Source organism: Moschus berezovskii, chromosome 20 (genome assembly GCF_049115385.1).
Source record: "Moschus berezovskii isolate FMDL1 chromosome 20, NW_MosBer_1.0, whole genome shotgun sequence".
NCBI lineage: Eukaryota > Metazoa > Chordata > Mammalia > Artiodactyla > Moschidae > Moschus > Moschus berezovskii.
The window spans coordinates 65,939,781-65,955,071 of NC_142479.1; the positions used below are offsets into that span (position 1 = coordinate 65,939,781).

Sequence of the window (15,291 nt, forward strand, 5' to 3'; positions counted from 1 at the left end):
TAAGCCAGAGGCAAGGGGACAGCGACAAGGTACATTTTCTGTTCGTGTCACAGTTACGTGTCCTAAGAGGCAAGGGTTCCAGGTCAGCCTGGAGTCTTGCCCTCAGAATGAGGCCCCTCGCAGACTCACCGTCTGGGGTCCCTGCGGCGGGCTCGGGAGCCCCGCTCGGGGTGCTGAGGGGCTCACTGCTCAGCCCTTCCTTGAGCGCGGGGTCGGGTACGACGACAGTGAGTGACGCTGCTGGTTTCTTGCAGGACAAGGACGTCTCCAAAGAGGGGGCGGCGGCAGGTGGAGTCCAGCGGGGCACAAATGTGATGCCTTCTTCCTCTAACTGACGAAGGTAGTACTCGATGATTTCCTTGCCCTTGGGAGCAAAGCCAGTTTTGAGGTTAGTACTATTATACTGAGCTTTCAAGTTACTCACTCCTCATGGGTTTTGAAAACCATAATGAAAACTGAGTGACTACAGAACAAATAGGAAAAAGAAAAGCCAAATGCTTTTGTGGGGTTCTTTCCCCATAATTTTACTTCCTCTCCTCTAGAGGTCCCAGGAAATCGTGTCTCAGGTGGCATTGTTTACCTAACTAGTTACAAGCACTGATTTACCACCCTCGTGCACAGTATGTGCTTTGCGTCTCAATCCAAATGCTTTCCAGCAGCACTGAGAACAAGCCTTGGGAAAGCACCCCCTAATCCCACACGATACATTTGACACCAAAATGCCACGCTGATGAGCAGCAGCAGGAAAACAAGAAGGAAGCTTCTTCCAGGGAAGACGTACCTCACCTCCCAAGGCCTGGGACCCGAGAGGCCTCCCCCAAAGTGCCTCTTCAGGACAGCAGGGCCTCCCCCAGAGGGCCCCGGACTCTGGTCCCCACCTCTCCCCGCAGTTCCAAGCAGGGAGAACCACAGCCAGCGGCTGTATACTCGCCCCTGACCTCCACGAGCGACCAGCGCAGTCTGCGGCCCCGACCCTCCCCTTTCACTCACCGGGACCCCTGACTAACCACCCCCAGCCTCCTGAAGGGATCTCCAGCTTGGACCATCTCAAGAGACTCCTGCCCACCCCTCTCCATAAAACCCCAAGGGACACTCACTTTTTTAATGTTGCTTGTATATTGTTTCATTGCAATTTTTTCTACTGTACTTTCAAAACCAAAGAAAGATTTAATATCTAAACTTGCTGACTGTTCAAAACAGGTCCAGTCTTCATTTTCAGGGTGAACCTGCACGTAAAACAGAAAGTATTTTCATTAATTATACTGACAACTGGGAATATTATTTGCTCCTCAGTTCACTGGTACCAAGGGGAAAAGAAACACTTATTTTACCAACATTGGTATTATCATGAAAATAGCAGATGGAAACATTACAGAGAGGTTCAGAACTATGAAAAAGCTCAGATGTTTCTAAAACCTTCGAAAAGTGACCGTTAAAAGGAGAGCTTGCTCTTCACGCTTGGCTGTGTCACTCATTTAGTCACTCCTTCACCGTGTTTATCGAGGAGTGTTCTCTATCACGAACGAAACCAAGATCCCTGCCTTGTGAAGGTTACAGTCTAGCAGAAGAAGACTGGCAGCTGGCCATAAACACAACAGGTAAGAAGTTTCATCAATGCTGGAAGATAAGCACTATGGAAAAAAGGAAAGTTGGCAGCAGGGTTAAAAGGACTGGAGGGCAGTTACAGAATTAAATAGGATGCTCAGGGCTGGCTTCATTGAGAAAGGCAGATCTGAGCGAAGCCCGCAGGAGGTAAGGATGGACATCGAGCAGAGGTCTGGGGGCAGAGGGCGTAGAGAGGCCAGAGGCCCTTTGGGAAGCACACCGACGTGATCAGAGGCTGTGAGATGGCGGGCAGGCCAGTGCACGAGGCAGACAGACAGAGGAGAGAGTGAGAGAAAATGCAGGGCCTCGGGAGCCACTGTGAGGCTTGGCTTTTTCCTCTGAGTGAACTGCAGACACTGCAGAGCTCTTGAGCCCTGAGAAAGCATGACGTGATCTGACACACTGTAAATGGATCACTCTGGGTTCAGTGTCAAGGATACACAGCAAGGTGAGGGTGAAGCGAGAGACCTGCTGGGTTCTTCCAATGCTCCGGTCAGAGGAGTTCCTGCTCTGGGTGGCGAACAAGGAAGGGGGGCGGGGGGGAAGATGAACGCACTCAGATCCAATCTCAGAGGGACACACAATTCAGAAGCGTTAGCGTGGCCAGAAACGACGAGGCGCGTTTATGTTAAAGAACAAACCAGGGCGTCACTTGGCCACCTTAACTGCCACAACAATGCAGTCCCTTCTGCAGGACACCCCAGAGGCCACCCCGCTGATCCCACGCATCAGAAACCAGTGACTGTGTGTGACGGAGAACTGCCCTCTCAGACGAAGACACGCACTGCGAACGCGACGCGGGCGGCTCTCAGGAGGCCACGCCCCCACCGCCCACCTCCAGCGGCGCGGCTACTCACGCTGTAGCAGCAGTGCTCGTTAATGATGACCCGATTGGAGAACGTTTCGTTGTGGGCCTCAATGTGCAAAGTACGTTCCCGAGAGTTCAGTGAGTTTTTCTGGATAAAATAAACGTAATCAACTCCTGCAATCTTCAAAACAGAAAGGAAAAAGGGTTAATGAATAACACCCAAGTGCAACAGAAGCAATAAGCACAAATTCATTTTGGTTTTGGGGGGACTGCCTTTCAAGGTGTCCTTTCCAGTTACCTTTTTCAGCAGTCGAGGAGCATCTATATCCAGTTTGCAGCGCCTTTCTATAACGTGAATAGCCCCATCTTCACTCCTGAATTCATTCACAGTGTCACTGTCCACAAACATTGGAATCAAAGGACACGTGGGGAACCTCCTTTCATAGGCCTGTGAATACAATTTTGAAAAAAAGGAACTGAACGAAGATACACAGTCTGGCATTGATGGTCTCCCTGGAATAAAGGCACCTCTTCATACACATCAACAGTTACATCATAGCTACCTTCATCTTTACACCTTAAACTTTCATCGTTTGAAAAAAGAAAAAGACATACTGTGTGCATGGATTGGAAGACTTAACACAGTAAAGATATCAGTTCTCCCCATATGGATAGAGAGGTTTAACATAATTCCTTTAAAATCCCAGTAAGATTTTGTTTTGCAGCTTATGGACAAGAGTACTTTAAAACTTACACCGAACGGTGAAAGAACGAAAATAGCTAAAGCAATTTTGAAAAAGAAGACTATGGTGGGAAGCACCCCTTCCCATCTCAGTATGAACGCTCACTGTGCAGCTACAGGAATGCAGACTGTATGCACGGGTGGAGGGAAAGACACAGAGCTCAGTGGGCAGAGCAGGGAGCCACAAACTGACCCACACAAATGTGCCCCCAACTCGTGTTCCCCCAACAAAGCTGCTAAAGCAAATTCAATGGAAGAAGGATGGCCTTTTCACAAATATGACTAGAGAAATTACACATCCATAGGGGGAAAAAAAGGAACTTGATGAACCCCATACTTATAAAAACTATCTCAAAATGGATTATGAACTTAAATATGTTTGTAACGTAGTTTTAAAAATTTATTTTTTGACTACACCATGCAGCTTGTAGGACCTGAGTTCCAGGACCGGGGATCAAACATGAAACGTGGGCCCTTGGTAGTGAAGGCAGAGTCCTAACCACTGGACCACCAGGGAAGTCCCTGTAGCATTCTTGAAATGACAAAATTATAGAAATGCAGAACAGATTAGTGGTTGCCAGGGGACGAGAGGGGAGTCGGTGTGACTGTAATAGGGTAGCAGGAGGGGAACCCTTGGGAGACGCTCTGTCTCCTGACTGCATTGTGTTGACATCCTGGTTGTGATGCTGAATGACAATCTCTTTGGATGTTACTATCGGGGGGAAAAATGAGTTGAGAGCATGTGGAATCACCCCATGATATTTCTTGGGAATAATATGCTATTCATATCCTCTAAGTCTATCATTATTTCAAAATACAAAAACTTAAAAGAAGGAAGATTTGCTATATAATTTGTCCAAACTTTTAGAAAATGCACATAGGCACCAGATTCGTTTTGCTCCACAGCCATCCGTGAAGATTACTGATCTAAAGATAACTGAAGCCACGCAGTGGCTCACAGCGTGGATGAGCAGGGAACCACAGGACCCGGGGTGACAAGCGTCTGGCGGCGAGAAGACGCCTGGAAAAGGAAGCCCGAGGCTCGCTGCTCAGCTCTGCTCCCCCAGAAGTCAGGCACTGCGGTGACTGACAGATGCCACTCCCCTCTGAGGCTGCAGGGGAAACAGGACAAGCGGAACTGAGACGTCCCAGCTGAGAACTAATGACCACCAAGCGCGGATCTGAGGAGGACACTTACGGAGCTGAGAAGATCATCACAGTGTGGAAGTGGCACACGCTGCCCGGACTTTACCTCTAGAACAGTGGGAGCAGTTTCAGAGCACCATCATGCTAAAAGGTCGGTCTTCCTGGAGAAGTTCCACAAGCGGTCACAAGAGGCCCCGTGAAACACCAGAGCCACCGAGCAGCTCCCCCCCCAGGATGCTCATGACCATTTCACCCCAAGTGACTCGGTTTTCTGTATGTAGCACATCTTCTCTCCATCACATTATAAGGTTTCCCGTCTGAAACATGTATGCCGCACTCCTGCTGTCCACATTTTCAAAGCACCAAGCTAGGCAACATGTGCAGGAGGGGAAGAGGACGCAGGCAGTTCAGGAAATGGAGCCAGGGCAACACACAAGTGTCCTAAGAACAGGCAAGCGTTCTAAGGGCGCAAGGAGAAGAGTAAACAGCCTGGAGGGATGGAGGCTTCAAAGGCTTCAAGGGAGAGGAGGCGGAAACGCTGGGCCTCAGCGTGGAAAGGTCTGTGCATGGTCAGTGATGAGGGGACAGCATTTTCAGGGAAGAGAACCCAGGAGTGCGACTCTGAGGAAACCTCGGGGTGAGCAGCCAGCAGAGGAGGGAACTGGTGACCTGCACTGTGACTGCCACGCTCCTGCTCAGCACCAACCACGTGGCCAGGCCCCCAGGGTGGGTGCGTGTGTGTGTGTGTGGTGGCGGGGCCAGGACCAACAGAAGGCCCTGCCTTCCTGGAGCTGCCCTCCCCGTGGGAAAGGAGGGGATGCCACCATGTGACCAGAGGGTCTGGAAGGGAGGCAGAGCTCACGTGGTGACCAACTGTATTTGCTTTTTAAATGTTTTTACTTTGGGACTTGAAAATACATTCTTCATACTTATCTACTCCCCTTTATTCAAATATATTCCGAATCCCGTAACTGCTAGCATGGGATATAAATCACGGGAAAATTCTCTTCATGCCTTTTATAATAAACAACATTTAAGAAGTTTATTTAACTGCTGAGATCATACCTCAGATAATTTAGGCCTCAATGAGGCCCTAAAATTTGTCAGTGTTAGATACTGCACACACACAATTCTAGGAAAAAAAACTGCTGAGTATCCTTTGTCTTACACACTGACATTGTCTAAACTGACTTCTCAATTTTCCTACATTAAAAAAAAAAGGCTTTGTACATTCCAGCACTATGACATGTCAAGAAACTGAGACTACAAGGGTTTCAAAGAAAACAATTCTCAAGTTACATAAAGGGTAGAGAAGTCCTTAGCAAGAAACACTCGGTTCTCTACCACTTAAGTACCTATTATATCATCTGCAAAATACCCACAACATCCTTTAAATTCCTGAAATAGAGTGGTCAGCATAAGGCATTACCCACACAGGCTAGCCTTGAATTTAAAACAGAAAAAACTTTCCATTCTCTGTAAATCTATCCCTCCACATAGACTCGTATTCGCTGAGACATTCATTTTCACTTCGGTATGCCCCAACCAGATGGTATTTGAGGTATCCAGGCTAAAGAGCCACTAACACAGGAGTCGGCATGTTCCTCTCCAAAGCCCTGCCCATGTGGAAAGTGGTTAGTAAGCATCTAGCCTCCTCCCTCCACGCGTCACCCTGCCACCAGAGGCAGGGTGACACTCGGCTACAGGGCAGAGACCAAGTCCTACTTCTCTTTGATTATCCAGAAGAAGGACCTTACTCAATGTCTGAAACAGAGTCACTGTTCAATAAACACTTTTTGAAACAGGGAATAAGAGCTTCCTAAATAAATCAATGAATCCAGCTTTGTGTTTCTGTGCTCACTTACCCTGGCTCATCTTTAGGAGATATGTGAGGCTATTTTGTATACTGTTAGCTCAGAAAACTCTTAACTTTGTAGAGGATTAAGGGAAAGGAAGACTGAAAGAAGCTGACAAAACTCTAGTCTCTGGAATTGCTCAGGATATCAGCAATATTCTTGCCTGGGAAATCCCATGGACAGAGGAGCCTAGCAGACTACGATCCATTGGGTCGCAAAGAGTAGGACACGACTTAGTGACTAAACAACCACCGCTACTACCCTAGTTTTTCAGCACAAACTAAAACCTATAAAGTTTCTGAAGCCTCTGAAAATTAGAAGCATTCTAACTCTATTAAAATATTTTATTAAAAGCATTTACATTCTAGCTCTATCTGGAAGGGCCTCGAAGATATGACACCTCAGCCGCAATAAGCAAACTTGACATCCAGTTCCTATTTTCCAAATACCACTCCCTACTAAAAAGGAAGCTGTGCTCCTTGGAGGAAAGGCTGATTACAAGTCTGGAGTAAATAAAGGTCAAGGTGAGTCTGAAGCATATCTTACCAGAAATCAAGAAAGTGCTCAATGACTGATGGGGAACCAGCCCGAATGGGTTCCCCTTGTCAATCCCCAGATAACTGGAGCACCAGAAAGAAAAAAGGTGATAAAGCATTATAAACCATCTAGAAATACTCAAGAAAAATGGGCAGGGAAGGAAATTTAACAGAAAAAGATCATCTAATAATCACAGAAAGAATGACAGAATTAGAAAAACCACATTCTGCAACCATCAATTTATAATAAATGATTCAAGCAAGGATCATCAAGGGATGCTACAGAAAGGGACTTGCTGGATGACACCACAGCCTCAAATTATGATCCTGCTAGTTATGAGTGACAAAGGCACAACAGAACCACTGTCATGGAAAGATCTAGTAGTCATCACCTTTACCAAATGACTGTCTGGGAACAACTTGACAATCTGTTGGATGCAGTGGAAGCACACGCAAGCATAAGTCTTCATGATGCAAATGGCAAACTGAAGCTAATCTAGAGGAACAACCAAACAAACCCAGCCATGGAATATTCTGCAAAACCACCGGCCCAGACCTTTAAACAAGAAAAACTGTCGATTTCCCTGGTGGATCCAGTGGTTAAGACTCCGCCCTCCAATGCAGGGGGCGTGGGTTCAATCTCTGGTCAGGGAACCAATATCCCATATACCATAAGAGTGGCCAAAAATTTGAAAAAAGAAAAACTGCCAATGTCTTGATGAACAAAGAAAGCAGGGAAGTATCTAGAATTAAGACAGCTGAAGAGACAGGATTATCGAATGCAAAAGCTGCCCTGGCTCCTGGACTAGAATAAACATAGCTCTAGAGACTAGTTAAGGAAATGCGACCATATTAAGGAGTATTAATTACATATTAAGTAGTATTATTCTATCAGTATCAGATTTCTCAGTTGTGATAATGACAGTTACATAGGAGAACATCTATTCTTCAGTATTTAAGGCAAAAGTATTAAGATATATACAGCTTACTTTCAAGTGGTTCTAAGGAAAAAAAAATGGTGTATGTGTGGGAAAGAACAAAATAAAACAAACATGTCAGTTTAGGTGAAATGTGTACAGGTACTCACTATAGTTCATCAACTTTTTTAATAGAAATTTTTCAAAATAGAAAGTTGGGAAAAATATTAACAGGGAAAATTCACATGAAAACCAACAGTGCCTCTGCACATAACTGATTAAATACCACACTGTCACATTTTATACGTGAAACTGTATACGAGGTTAGGTGTGCCCACAGCCCCAGCCCAAGGCAGAGGTCAGGTGTGCAGTCCAGGGGGCCCTCCTCACGAGGCCTCCTCCCCTGGCGGCTGGCTGTCACTCGGAGGGGAGACACAGGCCCAGGGAACTCAAGCTTCTGGTTTCTAAATCCCGATTTTACGAAGTGACCCTATTTTTAAAACCCTGTTTGGGCCAAAGAGCCCATACTTGCAGGCCTTCCATTTTATTGCTGCAGGAGAAAATCTCCAGAAGTGAGGAAGAACCCCATGTTTCAACCATCACCAGGTTCCAATCGCTGAATCAGAAAGAAGAGCCAAGGGAACTTTCAAATGCCTTTTTTGTGTGTGTGCCAACTATCTGCAGTACTATCAAGTCATTTCCTAATCACACAATATTTATCTAATACAAAAACCAAGAAAGGCTGAAGGAGAGTAAGTCTTCCAGAAGTAATTGCTTCAGAGGGAGAGGCATGTTCTTTGATGTTTCCTCTTAAAAGGAAAAATTACTTGGAAGAAAAATAACACTGCAGTCATTTGCTGGCTCTCTCTAACACAGCGGTCGTTCCGACGGTAAAAGCAGCCCCATGGCCTTTCCCACTCGCCTCTGAGAGGAGGGCCGCTTCTCGGTGACAGCTCCCTCCTACCTTCCGACACCCACCCTTCCTCTTTCAAAAGGGATTTCTGAGCCTGCAATTTGGGAGCTTGGCAACAGTACTTTCAGTTTTTAACCAACCTTTGAATGCAATTGTGATATACTAAAAGCTAGTACTGTGCTAAAGAAAACCATATTTCAGTGAAGACATTTCAACCTGTGAATTAATAAGCTTAACATTGCGTTCTGCCAGGAAAACCCATCTGAAAGAAATTCCATTTAAAGAACCCACCTTTAAATTGAACTCTGTTCATAACCAATTTAGCCAACAAACTAAGCCAGCTGCTTTCCATGGAGAAACTTGGCTATCCTATAGCACCAGACATGACCTTCATAAACAGCTCAGGTTTACACTGGAAGAATCAGTGAGTGAAAAAGTTAATTGTCGCTTTAGACTCTCTTAGAAATTGAAGTCATAAAGTGAACTGTTAGTTGCTCAGCCGTGTCCGACTCTATGCAACCCTGTGGATTGTAGCACACCAGGCTCCTTCCAATACTGGAAGTGGGTTGCCATTTCCTACTCTAGGGGATATTCTCGACCCAGGGATCGAACCCGGGTTGCTGGTGCTCAAAAAAATATACAGCCCATCAAGAAAATGTGACAAATTGACCCAAATCCCTAAGAGTAACATTTCTATTAATTCTGCCTCTCAAATTACACATATGTAAAGAGGGCCTGTATATGCAGCCCTATGCCAAGGTCCTAGAGAACACACAAGTGGAAGACATAGGAACACGCGACTGTACACAAGGCAGCAGGGGCCCCCAAGGGGAAGTGAGCAACGCGGGGTGGGCTGAACAACAGCGCCATGGCTGGGTGGCTCCAGAGGCTTCGCAGAGGCAGTAGTCTGCAGGGGGTCTTGAAGGGCGGGCAGCTTTAGAGAAGTAACCTGCAGAGAAGGGGATATTCCGGGTTGGGGGGAACAGGAGTAGAACCGAAAGTCAGCCAAGCTGAATGAGTCTGTGGCTGAAACTCAAATGCAAGATGACCACCTAAGCCAATTGCAGATATGACAAGTGACAACGACCCAGGGAACCCAGGGGCCCTGTGCTGTCACAATTCAGCCCTGGGTGGGCCCTCGTGCTCCATCTCGAAACTCAGGTTCCAAATCAGATGCTATTTGTGAATAACTGCTCATACTTAACAAGATAGTAACAAAACCAAAATCTGTGGATATCTGCCCTTTGAAGGAAAAGTTATAATTCAGTTAGTCATAACATATACTTCATTCATACAATTACTTACTGACAACCCAATCAGATTAGCTATCTTCAGAGCAGTACAAGACCAGCAAATGAACCATGGTAAAATGGCACACACAACTATATTAGCTAAGTTCTGTATTTATCCCAGAGTCACTTCCCTCCATTCCCAGTCTTCAGATGGACCAATACAGCAAGTCACAATAACAGGATTGAAACCCGCTAGTAAGATCAAACAAGAAAATATAATGAATATACTAAAACTAAAAAGACACATATAAAAATTTAATGTGCCTCAAGCCATTTCCCCTCTAAGATCAAACATATCTAAAGCTTAAATTATGAATTTCATTTTACACAACCTCAGATTCCATGATCCCAATAACACCCTTTTTCCAGAGGCAGTATTTAGTCTGAGAAAGACCTCAGTTCAACCCATGATGCCACAGGCCTAAGGAAAGGGCATTTAAGAGACTCATGCAACCCAGCAAAGGAGGTGGATTTCTTTGCTAGAGCCTTCTCACTGAAATGTGACTGTGTGACGACTGCGGAAGGCACAATTACGGCTGGAAGAACAGATGGTGAGAGCACAGCTCACACACAGGATGCACCAGAATGCTCGCAACTACAAATATTTTAGACAATTTTTTTTAAACCAGGAACACATCCTTTTCTCCCAACACCTACCCTCGCAGTTGGCACACAATGATTTAACCAGCGCTGTTTACTTCTGATAAAGGAGCCATTTCATCGTGATTACTCTACACAACAGAGGGGGTCGGGCAGGCCCTGGAAGAAACGCTGAGGGATTCTGCATCAATACATCACAGTTCCCTTTCCTCACATCCACTCCTTTGCTCCAAGAGTTCCCAACAGGAAATGTTTTTGTTAAAGGATGAGAACTATTGTTAACATGCTTTAACAGACTGACAGAGCTACTGGATTTTCAAATAAAACTCAAAGGATAATCAGTATGCTTGACTAACTGCATCTTGCGCACGTTAATTTAGATTAGAAAACTATGGCCCTTACTTGTCCAAACTGCTTCGTGTTTCTGAAAGATCTCAAGACTGACATTTCAGACAATAGCCTGGGGGCTCCATACTTCCAGTGGCTTTATTATCTTGAAGACAATCATGCATAACATTTCTTTCTGATTGGTTATCTGGAGTCATCTGTCCTTAAAGTACTGTCACCTGGTACAGAATGCCAGGGGTTCCCAAATTTTGGTTCATGGGACCCGTGGAATCTTGACAACTTTTTCACAGTGCCCCAAGGCCAAAGGAAATACCACTTATTAGATTATGGGGTCCAAACAACTTAAAAAGCATTTGGGTCTCAATAACTTAGTAACCATTTGAAAAATAATGCACTTATTAAGCTGAAGGAGAAAACGTTTTTGCTTCGGTCCTGAATAGCGAGAGTGATTTGAGGCTGTGTGTGTGCTCCTCTGACTCCGCTGCTCTGCGCTCCCGCTGCACAGCCAGTGTGCACAGCAACAACCGCAGCCCCAGCCGCACAAAGATGCAGCACCATCGAAAGACGCGCAGTGTGACCCTGAAACCGCGAGCCACCCTGAACCAAGAGTGCGCAGTGTCTACGAGCTGTGGAGGATCACGGTGCTTCCTCAGCAACTGAAACTGTCCTAGAGCTCACAGGTACTCTGCACTGCCTCAGAACACACGTTGGGAACTGTGGCTCCAAGGGCTCTAAATGTTATTCATTCGTTCACAAATTCCTCTGCCTATAAATATATTACTCAAAATACAAGCAGGGACTTCTTTGGTGGTCCAGGGGTTAAGAAATCACCTTGCAATGCAAGGGGACAAGGGTTCGACCCCTGATCAGGGAACTGAGACCCCCTATGTGGCAGAGCAACTAAGCCCATGCGCCACGACTGCCGAGCCTGTGCGCCACAATGAGGGCCCAGGTGCCACAGCTACGACCCAAGGCAGCCAAAGAAATCAGTAACTGTATTTTCAAAATGAAAACAAACGAGCTTCAATCCAACTGATTATCCTCTACTATCAAACTTTCTATCGAATACAAAAGGTCCAGTGTTCAAGTTAAATTTCCAACGTCTGCATAAAGGCCTTCAAAAATCGAAGAGGGGTGCGCAAACTTTTCACCTAAGTGAAGGGCCAAACAGTAAATATTTTCAGCTTTCTGGGCCAGACAGTCTCTGTGACAAATATTCAAGTCTGCCTTTTGAGGACAGAAGCAGCCATAGACAATATATGAACAAACTGAATAGAGCTCGGTTCCAATAAAACTGTATTTATAGAGACCGGAATCTGAATTTCATGTATCTTCATATGCCATGAAACAGTCTAGAATTTTTCCCAATTGCTAAAAAACATAAAGACCTATTTTAGCTGGTGTACAAAAACAGACGCTGGGAAAACTGATGCTGGGAAAGACTGAAGGCAGGAGGAGAAGGGGACAACAGAGGATGAGATGGTTGGATGGCATCATCGATGCGATGGACATGAGTTTGAGTAATTTCCGGGAGTTGGTGATGGACAGGGAAGCCTGGCGTGCTGCAGTCCGTGGGGTCACAAAGAGTCGGGCACGACTGAGCAACTGAACTGAACAAAAACAGACAGCAGGCTGTCGTGTGCCCACTCCTGATCCAAGTGATTAACTGTAACGGGTTCCATTTAATTATTTTCCCACAAAAACTCAAGAGTTATTTTAAATGCCAACCAGTCAAAACAGTGAAGGATAAAAATTTTGAATAAAACAGAAAGGACCATAAGGCCAATGGACTATCACCTGTACTGAACTGCTCTCTGTTACACAAGGGGGTCTCAACAAATGCACTTCTAACGCACACACACAAATCTGACTGCGTACATTTAACCCAAGAAAGAAGTGGGGAGGAGAGGAGAGCACGAATGCAAATAAGGAGGGTAACCCCCACCATTCTACTTGATGAACAGATGCGCTCTAGAGCCACCTCTTCTATAATCTGCAGCCACCAACCACATGTGACTATTTAAATTTAATTAAATACTAAACAACATTAAAATTCAGTCCCTCAGTCTCACTAGCCACATTTCAAGTTTAAGAAGTTGCTCTGACCTTCTTGGCTGACTCAAGTGCTAACTTAACTATGGTGATGGTCTCACAGGTATACACATGTCAAAACTCATCCAATTATATATCTTTAAAAGATATAGTTTATTATTTGTCACTTACATCTCAATAAAGTGGGGAAAAAACAAAACTCATCCAATTATATATCTTTAAAAGATATAGTTTATTATTTGTCACTTACAATCTCAATAAAGTGGAGAAAAAACAATAAAAACATGAATACATATAGTTTTAATTGGCAGGCCAACTCTGGGAAGCATTTCTAATAGTGACCAGTATTTCCTGATAAAGGAGCTTGATTTGCCATCACCAGCACAGCAGGAAAACTCAAGGTTAAGTGAAAAGGAAAGCAGCACCAAGGCTTTATTCATAACTGCCCAAAACAGGAAACCAGGATGTCCTAGTAAAGGTGAGTGGATAAATAGTCTGTGCGCGGTGCATCCACACAACGGAACCTTATTCAGCAATAAGGAGAAATGAACTATCGAGCCACAAAAAGAGGTGTGAGAAACTTAAAACGATTACAGCTTTGAAAGAAGCTTATGTGAAAAGGCTGCAGACTGTATGATCCCAACTCTCTGATAACTGGAAAAGGCAACGCTACCGAGAGAATAAAAAGACCAAGGGCTGCCAAGTGTTGGGGAGAGAAGGCAGGGATGAAGGGTGGGGCAGAGAGGAGTGTCAGGGCAGAGAAACCACTCCGAGGACACTGTCCTGTGGACGTTAGACATTTGTCAAAACCCAAAGGCCTGTAAAACACACAGTGAATCCTAACGGAGATGACAGATTTTAGTTAATAACATACAAACACTGGCTCACCAATGAAAGAAACACACCACACAAGATGTTAATACAGGGGAAGCTGTAGAGGGTTATACAGAAATTCCATACTACCTGCTCAATTTTCTGTAATGCAAACCTAAAACTGCTCTAAAAAGTATAATCTATTAAATATGAAAAAAAAAGTCAAGTAACACCTTGGCCAAAGGTAATAGCCTATTAACTACCTGAGCTATTGGAAAATTAAAAAGTTCTTCTAAGAAGAACCTAGAGAAATTCATAACATCCTTTATTCAACATTCTCTCCCACGACAGGCACTGCAGAACAGGCACTGGGATGCAGGAGGGAAAGACCAGGCCTGTCCGCCTGAGAGCTCTCACGAAGGGGGCAACAAGGCAGGACCAGCACCCCCAGCACCGCTTGCGCAGGGGGAGCCTTCACGGCCGCCGAGCAAGCAGGTTCACAGAGGTTATTGCACGTACTAGGCAGACTCTTGCTATGAAACGAGCTTCTCCCCACTTTAAAATGAGTAAACAGAGGTTGAGAGAAGCCAAGTCCTGGAATCTGAACCCAGAGCAGCATCACGTCTCACGAGATGGGCCCTGGGAGAGAAGACCCAGCTCCAGTCCCAGAGAGGGCCTTGGGAAGCTTACTTGGCATCGTTGAGTAATTCATCTTCTTCATCTTCAATTTCATGTTAGTTTCTTCATTTTTGATGTGCAGAATTGTAGAAGATTAAGAAAAAGAAAATGGAAGAGTGTTTGGCAGCCCTGACACAGAGTAAGTACAATACTCAAAAAAAGAGGAAAAAGGTGTCTGACCACTAAGCAAAGACACTGCCACCCACCGTCCAGGAACTGATTTAGCTTGGCACAGAAAGAGGAAGAGAACCTAATGTGAATGGCTTTAAAAAAAAAAAATTCACCCTCAAAATCCTTGCTCACCAGGCTAAAATGACAATTTTACGTTCCATTGCCCTAAAAACACAAGATGTAAATAACATGAGACTTGACTGGAAACCATTTTTAGTTTATAATTAACCCACTTAAAAAAAAAAAAGGAACCAGGTGTGAATAATATCATAGAGGTCTTTTTCCTTCTATAGGGAAAAAGAAAAAGTCAACAGAAATAAAGATAGAAATGATACCACTTCAACTTAGGGATTGAGAGTAAAATATTCCCTCTGTAGTATGAAGAAAATACAGGAAATATATTGATTTAATATAACTCATTAATTCTACACTAAACTCAGTTGCTAGAAGCAGATATGGCTCTGAAGATTAACATGATCAAAGCTGGAAAGAGAACTTTCATAAAATGAGTCGGGGGAGAGGGACTGCTGAGGAAACAAGATGTTCCCTGAAAGGTTTTGGTTACAGGGAGCCCTGAATCAGGCTCAAAGCTAACGGCAGTAACATGTTCCACAGAGGGAAGAAACACAACACATTCTGATGGAAAGAACGCCCGTCAGGAAACCAGTGGCTCAGCTCCCGTCTCGGCCTGAATGAATGTAAACATCAGACTATCCTCGCAGCCCTGGAGAGTCACCTACTGTTTCAAGGACAAAGCCCTCTCCGGGTAACCCTGTACCACTGTCTACCCAGCACACCAGCACACGCGGCCTCA

At 45.0% G+C, this 15,291-nt stretch overlaps 1 protein-coding gene across 3 annotated transcripts in view; it reads right to left on the reverse strand.

Annotated features, from left to right (window-relative positions):
- The window catches only part of SEC14L1 (SEC14 like lipid binding 1), a 47,856-nt gene that overhangs the window by 14,135 nt on the left and 18,430 nt on the right, over positions 1–15,291 (reverse strand). For all 3 annotated transcript variants that reach the window (XM_055408489.2, XM_055408490.2, XM_088829305.1), the window contains exons 3-6: positions 2,712–2,861; positions 2,463–2,594; positions 1,098–1,226; positions 130–364 (exon numbers count right to left, since the gene is read on the reverse strand). In XM_055408489.2, the coding sequence (XP_055264464.1) occupies positions 130–364; positions 1,098–1,226; positions 2,463–2,594; positions 2,712–2,861 (646 nt within the window). The remainder of the gene's footprint in view (positions 1–129; positions 365–1,097; positions 1,227–2,462; positions 2,595–2,711; positions 2,862–15,291) is intronic.